Raw genomic sequence first — 15,143 nt, 5'->3', positions numbered from 1 at the left:
GCAACATATATTCTTGTTTCTATGTTGCCTAAGGTAAAAATTATAAATTCAACCCAATTTACTTAGGCAACATATATTATTGTTTCTATGTTGCCTAAGGTAAAAAATTGATGCTTCCAAGGTGATAACTGGCATTGTACAAAGGATTATCATAATTTACTTAGGCAACATATATTCATGTTTCCATGTTGCCTAAGCTTAAAAACATAATAACTCCTGGTAGTTGAAGGTTTAAAGGTTGGCATAAGTTTTAAGGTTGACAACTGCATTGTACGATAAATCCATCACATTTACTTAGGCAACATATAATCTATTGGGCTTGTTACTTTAGAGCTTTCTTAGGCAACATATATTCTTGTTTCTATGTTGTCTAAGATTAAAATCAGCTATAAATATTTGTAGTTTCCCCATTTTTTTTGAAATTCATCAAAGTTTACTTAGTCAACATATACTCTTATACTATGTTGCCTAAGGTAAAAACATAAATCCAACAAAGTTTACTTAAGCAACATATATTCCTATTTCTATGTTGCCCAAGGTAAAAATTATAAATTCAACCCTATTTACTTAGGCAACATATATTCTTGTTTCTATGTTGTCTAAGGTAAAAATTATAAATTCAACCCAATTTACTTATAAAGAAGTTGATGCTTCCAAGGTGACAACCGGCATTGTACAAAAGATTTATCATAATTTACTTAGGCAACATATATTCTTGTTTCTATGTTGCCTAAAGTAAAAATTATAAATTCAACCCAGTTTACTTAGGCAACATATATTCTTGTTTCTATGTTGTCTAAGGTAAAAATTATAAATTCAACCCAATTTACTTATAAACAAGTTGATGCTTCCAAGGTGACAACTGGCATTGTATGAAAGATTTATCATAATTTACTTAGGCAACATATATTCTTGTTTCTATGTTGCCTAAGGTAAAAATTATAAATTCAACCCAATTTACTTAGGCAACATATATTCTTGTTTCTATGTTGCTTAAGGTAAAAATTATAAATTCAACCCAATTTACTTAGGCAACATATATTCTTGTTTTTAGGTTGCCTAAGGTAAACAAATTGATGCTTCCAAGGTGACAACTGGCATTGTACAAAAGATTTATCATAATTTACTTAGGCAACATATATTCATGTTTCTATGTTGCCTAAGCTTAAAAGCATAATAACTCCTGGTAGGTGAACGTTTTAAGGGTGACAACTGGCATTGTACGATAAATCCATCACATTTACTTAGGGAACATATAATCTATTGTGCTTGTTGCTTTAGAGCTTTCTTAGGCAATATATATTCTTGTTTCTATGTTGCCTAAGATGAAAATCAGCTATATATATTTGTAGTTTCCCCATTTCCAATATCTAATCTTCATTTCCAATATTTTGTTTCTAAGGGCTTGGGACGTGATTTGGAGTATATTACCGAGTTTTGTCTTCCAACAAACGTTGTATTCATCATCAAAAGCCATATAAGATTATTAGGTAATTATTATTGTATTTTGTCTAATTTTATAGTTATTTCATGTAAATTTGGATTACTGCGTGTCTAAAAATATCTATAGCTCTTACTATATGCATGCATTTATTTTTCACATATAGATATGACAGAAAATGTGGACAAAAGTTGGATGAATTTAAAAAGATTCGAGAAAAAATACATTTTTGGAATATATGCATTTTTGGAATTTGCTAAAAAGAATTCAGTGAGTTGGAATGGTTATTATAAATGTCCCTGCATAGACTGTGGCAACATGTTATTTCAAAATGAGGTAGATATAATTTTCCATTTGAAAGATGTTGGTATAATGAAAAATTATACTGTGTGGGATCAACACGGTGAAGTTACAAATATACCTACTGTATCACAACAAAGGTTGAATATAATACGTGATCGAGCGTCTTCAAGTCAACGAGGTATGAGTAGCTTGGCGGTTAGACCTGCAAGGATGAGAGGACCGGCGAAGGGATTCTCTAAGCCAGTATCTGCAGTTGACGAGGAATATTTGCGGCAACAACTTGCCGAGCGTGACGAGGAGATTCGCTTGTTAAAAGAGGGACAACATGAGGCAAAAAAGGAAGCTGCCGAGCAAAGAAAGATGATACAATCATTGATGACTATGTTGGGTGCTAGTGATTCAAACTCTAACACAACAACCCTGACATCTCACGCTTTAGGTTAAGTTTTTAATTTTGTGTTATTGAACTTGTTGCCTACTTTTAGACTTATTTAGGAAAAAAAATTATCTTTCAATTATTGAACTTATTAATTTTGTTTGGTTATAAAAGTTGTTTGTATACAACATTTGGTTGTTTGTTTGCTTGTTTGAGATTCATTTGTAAAAAGTGTGAAAGAAAAAAATTGCATCATGGTACACAAAATTCTTAGGCAACAATTAAACAATATAAATGTTGCCTAAAAGAAATATTATATTATGTTAATTACAGTTCAAAGGCAACATATCTAAATAGAGTATGTTGTCTAAGTTGATATCTTAGGCAACATATTCAGATAGAGTATGTTGTCTAAGCTGATATCTAAGGCAACATATGAAGATAAAGTATGTTGTCTAAGCTGATATCTTAGGCAACATAGTCAGATAGAATATGTTGTCTAAACTGATATCTTAGGCAACATATTCAGATAGAGTATGTTGTCTAAGCTGGTATCTAAGGCAACATATGTTTTTTACTTAGGCAACATAACCTTTTGTGTGTTGCCTAAGAAGCCCGCTTAGGCAACATATTATGTTTGCATATGTTGCCTTGGTTCTTATGCAACATTGAGAAGGCAACACTGCTTAGGCAACACGGGTTTGTTGCCTAAGCCTTACGCACATATAAACTCCTCTTAGGCAACATTTTTCATTTGTTGCCTAAGTGACATTTTGAGGTAGTGTTGGACCATATCAACTTGATCATAAATCAAAGTATCCTTCATAAATTTGTGTTAATCTCATATGTAAGTTTCTGTTATCAAATACAATACTTAATAGTGATTATTCTACAATTAAATATGACACTGAACCCCTTATCCTTTATTTCTTGCTCTGCCCCTGGATGCATCAAGATGGGTCTAAATGAGTCATATAATCAGTTTGATTAGACTTTAATGAATCTAACTGAGGTATAACAGGTTATTGCGTCCTTAATTGGTCACAATGATGTAAACCGGCATTATGGTTGTAAATTTATCATAGTAAGTCTGAATAGCCCTTGAAGGGTCTAATTAAGGTATAATGGGTCATGGTGGTTTAAGTGAGTATATAGGTCTTATTTAAGACTAAATAGGTCATGATAGGTTCTAAATGGTTCATTTTGGTTTAAGTGGGTATAATAACTCTAAATTGTTCGTAAGAGATCTAATTGAGGTGTACACAAACACACACACATATATATATATATATATATATATATATTTAAATAAAGAGAGAGGCATATCCATTTGCTAAGAGTTAATCAGTACTAACTTTACTAACTCATCTGAGACGTTCATTTTTTACCAACAATTATAGTTAAACTGGAGGTTATAAATTGATGAAAAAAGAAATATATTAAATGGAATTAATGAAGGCCAACATTGGAACAAATTATGATTTATTTTTGGAATTAATCTTTTTTCCTTTATCCCTTGAATTAGGTTTTAATATTTATCTCTTAAATTCAATTATTTATCAAAGTTCATAGACGAAACTAGAAAGTGAAGGAAATAATTAAGGTAGTTTAAACAAAGTTCATAGATGAAATGATGGTTTTTGTTTTAAAGTTTATAAAATGTTGTTTCGTCTATGACTTTTGGTTGTTCCAAAATTATTACCAAAGTTCAAAGGCAAAACCAGAAAGTGATAAAAAAAGTTTAAACAAAGTTCATAGGTAAAATAAAAAAGGCCATAGGTGAAATGATAATTTTCGTTTAAAATTTCATAAGTGAAACAATGATTTTTTTTAAATTCATAAGTAAGACAATGATTATTGTTTAAAGTTCATTACGATTTTGTTTCTAAACGGGAAGTGAATGAGATAATTAAAGAATGTGATAATTAAGTGAATGAGATAATTAATAAATGTGATAATTAAGTGAATTCAAATAATTAACGAATGTGTTATCAATATATGAAAAAGGAAAATACCCGGTTAGCACTGTTTGTATTGATTAGGCGGTTAACAACATAACGTCTCTCTCTCTCTCTATACATACATACATACATACATACATACATACATTCATACATACATACAGGAGAAATCAAATGCAAACCACCCAATTTGTACAAACCGTTCAAACCATCCTCATCCGTCGATTTCATTGTTTAATCTTATGAAAAAATTTCATGAAATTGTTTAATTTTGTGAAATTGTTTCATATAATACTTTTTTTTTTGATGAAGTTGTTTCATATATGGTTATAAAATTGTTTCATACAATATTTAATGAAATTTTAATGAAGATGATAATATCCATGATTAACACCCTCTACAATAAAAATGATTAATCAACCTCTCATAGTTACAAAAAAAATGAACAAAATGAAAAATTATGATTGGTTGAATGAGGTTTGTACGGTTTGTACAAATAACGTGGTTTGCAAAGTAAACCTCTTATATATATATATATATATATAGAGGCCTAATCAAATGAGAACTAATTAGTTTGTGGTAACTGTGAGGTCCAATCTCTACCACAAATCAATAGATAAATTAGAAAATTTATAATTTTGGTAATCTTTAATTAAAATTTTAATGCAAGGACATTTTAGGTATTTTCTCTTCTCTCTCCTCTTTTCTCTCTCCGTCTCCCGGCCTCCGTCCTCCGGTGATACCACAGTGGTATCACAATGCATCTTATATGTGATTGGGTATCACACTGTGGTCATTTGTACAGTCGATCGGATATGTAACACAGTGGTATCACAATGCATCTTATATGTGCTTTGAGTATCACACTGTGGTATCACCGGAGGCCATAGCATTTAGACGGGGATGGAGAGAGAAGAGGGTAGAGAGGAGAGAAAATACCTAAAATGTCCTTGCATTAAAATTTTAATTAAAAATTACCAAAATTATAAATTTCCTAATTTATCTATTGATTTGTGGTTGAGATTGGATCTCACAGTTACCACAAACTAGTCAGTTCTTCCTTGAATGGACCCCTATATATATATATATATATATTGGTTATATTGTTATACATCATGTCATTATTTTTCACTGCCAACAAATTACTGATTTTTATCAAATATTGAATATTTATAGGTAGCCGAGTTGAAAGCAACGATTACTGAAATGGATGAATGCAATTAGATTGAGCTGGAGGTTGAACAGAAGAGTAAGGCAGATCTGGAGGAGCAATAGCTTTTACAAGTTGTCCAGTTAGCCGAGCAGAACTCGTTATCCAAGCATTTTGCTGCTTTTATATGAAAGCAAGGATACATTCCCCCTCCCGACCCTCCCACTAGTCAGATTGTTACCTAGCTAACTCCCAAACTTTAAATTGTATGAATTTGATATTTTAAATTGTATGAATTAATTATTTTTAATTTGTTAAACAGTTTCAATTTGTTACTTTCAATTTATAGGCAAGTTTTGTATACTATTATATAAGAAATACATAATTTAAATTTTCTTTTTTAAAAAAATTATTAAAATTAGTGAAGGATCAACAAGGATCAACAAGGGATATCGAACTGTACACACCCATGGCTTGATCTTTAGGAAACGGTATACCCTTGTGCTCCAAATTAGAGTGAACCCTGATCGGCGTCTCGTCGACCAAAAACCTGCATTATTTACGACAGGCGAAGGTCATTCAGTGTGCAATAAACGCTTGTACATTATGCATTAGAATTTGTAATAATCAAAAGTAAGATGAGATACTCGATGGATAATAAGTAAATTATTTACGTTGCMTGCTTTCTTTTTCAGACCCATCATTGCGAATTAAAGAAGGGAGAGTGAAATGAGTATCGAATTGTACAACATAAAGTAGTGTGGTGTGATTCCCGAGTGCTTTAAGGACTTGTACTGTTATGGAACTTACACAACTTGATGCTGATTCCAGAGGATGGAGTAGGAATGGAAGTCTTTGGTATGGTCGAACCAGAGGTTCAATCGTTGTACCCTGTTTCCGACGCCATTGACGTAAACATTGGTCTGGACGACGTAAGGTTYGCCGRTGGTGTTTCCGAGGAACTCGAAGTCGAACTCAYGGTGTTTGGGACCGYCGGATGACATSTGAACAGATTACGAACATGAACACCGTTTAGAAAATGAATCAAACACCGAACGAGCAAAACGATTTCATATTTAAATTCATCGGAATCAACTCACGTAAAATGCAGTTACAGTTCCGGCGGAATCACCTTCAACAAGCTTGATTTGAATGTTAACTTTTTTAAACATATACTTCGATTTGGACGAAAATCCATGCTGCAAGAGGGATGGGAACATCAGATACACCTCTAGATGATGATGCATGCTCGGCTCCACCATCCTCATCCTCACCAGTGCCATATACAGAACCAAGCAAAGACAGTGCTCCTGCTCCTGCCGCATCGAGAAGCGTTTGAATGGAGAGATGGAGTGTATTCGAGTATGGGAATCGATTTTTTAAATAGCCGCTTTGGGAATCGTAGCTTTGGGAGCGCGAAGTCTGAAAGAACCGAAGGGAGGGAGGCGTGTCTTGGGAATATTAAATTTTAAGAGTAGTGTTGTGGTATGTAATTATGTATTAAGAAGTTGTACTCGATTTTTTAAATCGCCGATTTGGGAATAGTAGCTTTGGGGAGCATGAAGTCTGAAAGAACCAAAGGGATGGAGGCTTAAAAGTAGTGTTGTCGTATGTATTAAGAAGTTGTACTCTATGCTTATTGTATTGTGATTAAGACTTTAAGATTTTAAAGGTAAAGGGGTATTTTGGGTATTTATAAATTTAAGACTTTGAGTAAAAATGCTTAATAAAGTAGTATGGATGAGAAACAATGTACGCTACGATAATTAGTAGTAACAATAAATCATTTATCCATATGTAGATGTGTACATAATTAATTTACACACATATAAATATATATATTTAGACTCTTTAACGACTAATAATATCCAATATGACACATCTTAGACCCAAATAATTCATTTATAAAATAAGAGACTTTAATAATTCACTTGAATGGTTGATCAAAATGTAGAATTGATGTTTTTCAATGAATCGCTAAATTAAAAATAAAGTTTTCGACGGAAATTAAAAATTGATAAAAATAATTATGGACAAATCGAATCCATCTAATTAACTGCTTTATTTTTATTAGATTCAAATTTAATTTAGATTCCCTCCAAATAATTATTTTGTTTTAGATTCAAATTTTTAAGGATTTTTTGAAATTTTCAACAACTTTTGGACGAAATCTCAAAAATTAATTATTAATTTCTTGAATAATTTTCGACGGAAACCATCGAGGGATTTCAAAATAAAAGAAAATCATATATTTTTTTTGAAAATCTTGAACAGACTTTCGATGAAGGCATATTTCATCAATTATCCGTCAAAAATACATCTAATTTTTTTGACGAAACACATGTTGCTTAAAATTCGTTTAAAATTCTAAAAAAGATGCATTGCTTTTTCTCAATAGTCTATCGAAAATTATATACAACTTTTTTCTTGAAAATTCCCGTTGAATATAGTCGGTATTCTAGTAGTGACCATTAGGTTTTTTTTCCGGTTTCAGTTAGTTTAGTAATTTATTTGTCCAGCCCCAGTAATTGCTAAAATTTATTTATTCAAGAAATGTGTCTAAAGACTATATTGTCAAAATAAGGAAGTCCATTGGATTTTTCTCATTGTGAAAATTGTATTAAAATGAAACCAGCTTTAGCCTGATTCCTATTTTGGGGAATCAACTTTCAAAGTTATCATTAGCTTTAGCAAACTTTTTACATTAAAGGGTCTCGATTACTTGATTATGATTACCTCCTAGTGATGACATGACCCAAATAATACCCAGCTGAATTTTACGTCTTACTTAAGATAAAATTCAGATAACTTTGAAATGATGACATGAAGGATATTTTAACCATTTTGCAACAATCTTAAATTTTAGTATAATTGTACAAGTATTTAAAGCTTCCGTACAAATATATAAAACAGATTTAAAGAAGGAAGGGCGGGGGTCTAAGGGGTTTAATAGCACAATACGATGTTTATAAGCGATGGATGGAGGTGGTGGCAGGACCATATTGTTGGTGGGTGTTGATATGGAGAGTTCCATTGGCGTTTACTGGAGATTGGAAAGGACCGGAGGAGGAGGTCTGTGCGGGAGGCGTCGCCGTGGAAGAACACTAGTACAAATATGGTCTTAAGTGACCGTTAAAAATCATCACCGTAGGCATATGTAATGGTTTTTGTGGACACAAAAATCGTCACCGTAGATGCCATCACTTTTGATACACTTTTGGTAACGTTTAAAAAACGTTATCAAATCACATAAAAAACCGTTACCATAGGCTAAAATCGTCATATTAAATATTTAAATGTACATAAAATTCGTTCCTTTTTCTTTCTAAAACTGTTACCATAGGCTAAAATCGTNAAATGTACATAAAATTCGTTCCTTTTTCTTTCTAAAACTGTTACCATAGGCTAAAATCGTCATATTAAATATTTAAATGTACATAAAATTCGTTCTTTTTTCATTCTAAAACCGTTACCGTAGTATAACATACGGTGACACTAATTTATTAAAATCGTTATCTTAGCATGACATATATTAACGTTTATATTAAAAAATTGTCACCCTAGCATGACATATCGTGACGTTTATTTTTTCAAAATTGTGACCATAGCAAGACATATAGTGTCGTTTATTTGTAAACACCGTTATCATAACATGATATACATTGACATTCATTATTTAAATCGTCACCATAGCATGACGTACAATGACATTCATTTTATGAAGTAGTCACTGTAACATGACATACGTTGACGTTTCTATTTAAAAGCCGTCATTGTAACATGACATATGGAGACGTTTACTTTTCAAAATCGTCACTATAGCATGACCTATGTTGACGTTTACATTCAAACACCGTCACTGTAGCTTGACATACATTGATGTTTATTTCTCAAAATCGTCACCGGAACACAACATACAATGATGTCTGTTATTTAAAACTGTCACAATAGCATGACATCCAGTGACATTTATTTTTTCGAACCATTACCGTAGTAGGGCGTATGATAACGTTTATTTTTTAAAATTGTTTCTGTAGTAGGACGTATAGTGACATTTATTTTTTAAAATCTCACTGTAGAGTGATGTAAATAACATTTATTATTCAAAACTGTCACCGTAGCATGATATATAGTAACATTTATTTTATACTATTGCCACTGTAATATGGCATACGATAACATTTATTTGCCAAATCCATGACCATAACATAAGATAATGTGTATTTTCCAAAAACCATCAATGAAACATGACAAAAGGTGATGTCTATTTCTTAAAACCATTATTGTAACGTGACATACAGTGATGTTTATTTATTGAAAAACATCACCATGACATGATGTATGGTGACATTTATTATTCAAAATGGTCACCGTATCATAACATATAGTGACGTTTATTTTTCGAAACCGTTGCCATATACTACCCTCTGCAAACGGTTTTGAAAATATCCGGCAAAAATAAAAGCTAAAAGAAGTTCAAAATGATTATCAATATAGAGACAACCATTAAAATAGTATTGATAATTATATGAATAATGTATCCAAAGTAAAATAGTAAAAATCAGTTGTGTCAAAAAGTTTCTTTCTAAGTATCTATAATAAGCTTATGCATCATCTAAATCAATGTTTTTCTTGTTAAACGTACTCCTCGTATGTTTGGCGTCTTTAACTGATTATTAGTTCTGTACTTCTTTTTTCCTCTTATTTTGATTCTCTTTATGCTCATCAAAAGTAGTATGCAGTACCTGCACGAAAACAAGAAATTCAACAAGCCAAAAATTTGAAAAATGAAAACAATCTGTAGAACAATCCCAACATAAATTATAAAATACAAACCTAATCCACATTTCAAACAAAAACATGAACTAATATTTATCGTGTTTAAAGAATTAATAACTCAATGTGGTATGCATTAAGACATGCATGCATGATTGTCCATTAAAACAAATGAAGCGCTAAATTAGTTAAGTAGCTAACCTTCGAGTCCGGGATAAGGTCTTTTGGCCAAGCGACAAAATTTGGATAAGCTTCTTCTACAGTCTTGTGCTTACCCGATTGGATAGGTAAAAATGCAGCTGGTTTTATTTTTCTGTCAATTGAGACTTTGTAGCAATCATTCCGAAGTGGAACTCTATGCACGCTCTGTTGTGAATATGAGTGGAAGATAGTCTTGTGTGCAACAATGTTTCTTAGATCTGGATGTGCCAGTCTGCATTTTATATTCTACAAAAATATATTCCTTGTGAAACGAAGTAAAGTTCAACACAAAAAAATTATAATTTGTTTACCAAACAAACCATTACGCCTTCATTTGTGAACCTTTGAGATGGCATAGTCGTAGAACTAGGAGCGTCCTTCCCAAATACAGGTATACAATTGATCTCTAAAGATTGTCGAGTTCTCTTTGACGATTTAGCAATAGTGTTATTCTGTATAAATCTAGCAAAGTGGTTGCTTGTTGCAAGAGTTTCGTGTGAAGTTGGGAGACCACTTGTCATAGAATTCTGAAAAGTGTTTATACAAATATTGTTAGACCCCATCACTCATATATGTAAAGTAATGAAAAATACAACAAGTGTGAAAGAGCAGAAGGCCGATGGAAGACTCTCAAGCAAAAAGTCTAAGTGCCAAATACAACCAGAGGTGCGATGAACGTTCATAGGTGCGATGACCTGCCCATCTCCATAACCCCTTTGGTTACCAACACTTGGAGTTTTCCATGACAGTTCAACCAGAGATACTCTATGAAGAAGATCACAAGACTCGGTTGAACACACCCTTTAGAAGACAGCTAGAGATGGCGAATCGACAGTTGGATTCTCCATTAGTTACGTTGCCTTATTTACTCTCCATAAGTCTAGATTGCTTTCCTTTCATAAGGGATTTGCTAAATATCTTCCATAGATAGCATTCTCCATAATTAGATTACTAGTATAAATAGGCTTTACTATTCTTGTAATCGTTAACGCTTTTTCCGCCAATCATTTGAATAAAAGTGAATCATTCGGCACTCAATATTATTCTTGAATATTCTCATTGTGTTCTTGAGTGTTCTTCACTTTTTCCATCTATACGATATATTTAGGTTATTCATAACCTGGATGAAGACCCAACTTAAGGACTGTGGATTCCAATATGAAAAGATTCCCATTCTCTATGACTCCAAGAGTGCCATAGCTATCTCTGCAAATCCTATGCAGCATTCCAAGACTAAGSACATCGATGTCAGGTACCATTTTCTCAAAGATCATGTAGAAAAGGGAACAATAGAGATATACTTTGTTCCTACAGAGATTCAACTTGCTGACATTTTCACAAGAGCACTCGATGAGAAAAGATTTCTACTTCCTGTCAGCAAGATGGGTATGCTCAATCTCACCACTTAGAGGCAATCTATCTTTTCAAACCAGAGATCCTCAATATCTCTTGGTTATGCCTAAAAGTGATACATTAACATGACCCTCATAACCAAGTACTCCAAACCAGAGCCTCTAGCCAATTAGAAATACTTGTTTATATTTGGCCAAAATTTCATTCCCTTTGGAACCAGAGCCCCTCTGGTCCAAAGAAAATACTTTGTGTTTTTCTCACTAAGTATCCCCTTCCCAACCAGAGCCTCTGGTTCTATAGACCAGAGCCTTTGGATTTCAAGTCTTTGTGACCAAAACCCCTCTGGTCCAACTTGTTCTCCCTCATTCGTTTTCTCATACATTTCACTTGGTCATAATTCACTCTTTTTGCAACCAGAGCCTCTGGTTGCAAAGACCAGAGCTTCTGGGTTCCAAGTTCTTTGAGACCAGAGCCCCTCTGGTCCAACTTGGTCATCATAAAGTATCTTATCATTGAATTCTCATCTCATTTTGCATCTTCCATGCAACTAGAGCCTCTGGTTCTAAAGACCAGAGCCTCTTGATTCTAAGTCTTTGGAACCAGAGACCCTCTGGTCCTATAGACCCATCATCTCCATCATAATTTACATCATCTTAACCATCATTCATATCTTTTTGCACCATCATTCACAACCAGAGCCTCTGGTTGTATAGACCAGAGCCTCTAGTCATCTCATTCACCTCCCTTATTGATTTTAAGGGGAGTTTTTACTCATTGCACATCCCCATGCATCTCTTGAGGGGGAGTTTTGCATTTCACATTCATCATTAAGGATCCATATTGAGTCACTCCCATCTCTGGTTGTACATCCCCATTCAACCAGAGACCCTCTGGTTCAATACCTTGGTTCTTTAAACTTACATTTTCCCACCCAGAGTCTCTAGTTCGTGTATCCAGAGCCTCTGGATCACAAAAATTCTATATCAATGAAGTATTTCATCCCTTGCATTTAACCAGAGACCCTCTGGGTAAATTCTCTGTGACCTCCCACCGTTCAGGTCTCGATTATTTACATGGACCCACTTCTCAGCATTTCCACACAAGGAGGCAGGAGGCCGGGAAGCTTTGCTTCTGTTTCGTGGAACTCGAAACTGGAAATGACGTAGGTGATATTCGATCATAAAGGGTATGTTTTACATCTAAGGGTTCACAATGATCACCCAGAGCCTCTGGTTTGTCTATCCAGAGCCTCTGTTTCATAAAACCCAACATTATATGATGAAGTAATTCATCATTCATAACCAGAGACCCTTTGGTTCCCCCACATCATTGTCATGTCCAACTAGAGCCCCTCTAGTTCCAAAGACATGACTTGTTTTCCCATAAAACCCATATTTTATTGAAAAACTTTGTTAAATATTACAATAAAAAGGTGGAATTTTAAATTATAAATTTTATTTATATCTTTATTCTTAAGGTTTATCCTTTAAAGTAATCATTTTAAAATATTTTCAAATATATTAAAGGTCTTTTACCCGCCCACACGCGCCTGACAACTTGAAAAAGGGTGTTCCCTAGAAACCCTTCATTTCTCAAATCACTCCACCCCCACTCAACACGTGTCCCTATCCACCTATGCATTTATGATCGTGAGCAGGCTTTACGGCTCACGATCACAATCATAACCACCTTTTCACCAAACGTCCCCAAAACCCATCATTACCCTCTTTTAACCATTAAAATAATAATTTTCTTCTACCTAACCCTTCCCATTCACCCACTATATAAACCCTTCGTCCCCACCATTCCATTCTTTATGCACACAATACTCTCTCAAGACCATCCAAACTCAGACGAACCTGCAACTTCCCTAACTATGAAAATGGTGTCATCCGCCTCCCACGAATCAAACAACAACAACGACAGTCACGTGCAGTCGACCGGCACCGACAACCGTGCCATTGTCTTCCTCCCGATCAAGCCGAACAACCATTCGATCGACCTTCGCACCAATCTCTACGAGGATAGGTTTACTATAATGATTGAATTCTTCCAAAACTGTATTCTACAACCGGCCCTCACCCTCTCCGACAACAGGGTGTCGGTCAAATATGTACAGCAATATTGGCAAACCTGCGAGTTCTACCCGAAGAGCCGCGGGATTATGGGGGACATGGACGTCCGAAATGACATGGTGTGTTCGGTAAAGATTTCCCGCGCCAAAATCTCCAAGGTCCTGTTCATTCTAACAAGACAGGAACTTGGGATCAGCCACTATGCCGAACTGCCAACAAGTTCCAACATCTTACGTTTCAGCAAGATGTTGGGCTACAACAGGGATTTGCGCAATGCCTTAGATTTCTAGAGGCAATTTCTGCCCTCGATGTGGAACATGTTCTTCTCCATCCTCAATAGAGCCCTCATGTGCAAACTTGGGAGTATGGACCAGGGGAACATCAACATTATGACCATCATGTATGGTCTGTTCTTCAACCTTCCCCTGGACTACGCCCTGCTGATCTACAATAAGATACATGTCGCTGTCATCAAGAAAACAAGGTAGTAACTACAAGAAAGCCACTTTCATCGATGCTCTTCCCGCGTTTCCTTGCGTTGTTCATAAGGGATGCGATGAGGAGGCACAACCTGCTAAGCGAGGAGCCATTCACCCCATAATACCTCATGAATGGCCATCGCCCAACCATCTCGAAGGATGGTTACCCCATAGAAAGGCCCCTTTCAAGGGCAATGCTCAGCGTGATCCCCACAACATCTACATGCCGTAGGTCATATGAGAGTTCCATGCTGGTCCAACAACCGAGGCTAGCTACCCTGGAGCACATAGAGTCGTCCCCCGATACAAGCGAGGGATCGCAAGAGGAGTCGTCTTCATCGGATGATGAAGATGATGATGATGACACTCCTTCAGCATCCCCTGGCCCCATACACACATCTATCCCATCCCCCCCAAGGGCAACCACATCAACTATCCCTGGCGATCAAGGCCAAAGGGGTATTGAACAAGGTCGACCCAATCCAAACCTAACCCAAACCAGCCATCCAGAGGCCACCCTTCGGGCCTCTGGAGATGAACAAGCCGAGGAACCACACCATCCATCACCTCTCTCCCAACAGGGATGTGATGAAGAGATAAGAGCTACTTTGCCTCATAGCTTGCCACTACCCACACATACAAAAGCATGTGTTGAAGGCGCCTCTGGAACTGAGGCTCAACCTACAACATCCGTTGCTGCAGGGGTTACCCCAATTGCAAAGTTGGTCACAAAGGCCGAGTTCTAGGCCTTTGCAGACTCGATTCAGCGGTCCTTGGATGACCTTAAACTCAGCTTGGCAAGGATTGCTGAATCCCCACCATCGATAGATCTTTCATCGATTCAACAATCCCTTGCGTCCCTTGAGGCTCAATCGAGGGACAACACCACACACATCCAGATATTTCAACAACTTATGGTCTAACAGCATAACTCACTTTCCACCCTCCCAACCGCCAGAAACCAAGCCATCACTGCCACCCTCGCAACCCTCACGACCGAAGTTACTACGACCAATGAAGCCTTCGCC

General features: G+C 35.4%; 1 protein-coding gene across 1 annotated transcript; it reads right to left on the bottom strand.

The window, feature by feature from the left end:
• Nucleotides 1-5,660: 5,660 nt before the first annotated feature.
• On the bottom strand, nt 5,661-6,556 carry LOC112520003 (xyloglucan endotransglucosylase/hydrolase protein 9-like). Its single transcript, XM_025128308.1, has 3 exons — nt 6,332-6,556; nt 6,042-6,235; nt 5,661-5,781 (listed from the first exon to the last, which is right to left on the bottom strand). Exons 1-3 carry the CDS (start codon nt 6,554-6,556, stop codon nt 5,661-5,663), a joined length of 540 nt encoding a protein of 179 aa, XP_024984076.1.
• Between the last annotated feature and the right edge of the window lie 8,587 nt (nt 6,557-15,143).

Source organism: Cynara cardunculus, assembly GCF_001531365.2.
Source record: "Cynara cardunculus var. scolymus isolate 2C chromosome LG 10, CcrdV1, whole genome shotgun sequence".
NCBI lineage: Eukaryota > Viridiplantae > Streptophyta > Magnoliopsida > Asterales > Asteraceae > Cynara > Cynara cardunculus.
This window is presented reverse-complemented; position numbering and strand designations above follow the sequence as displayed.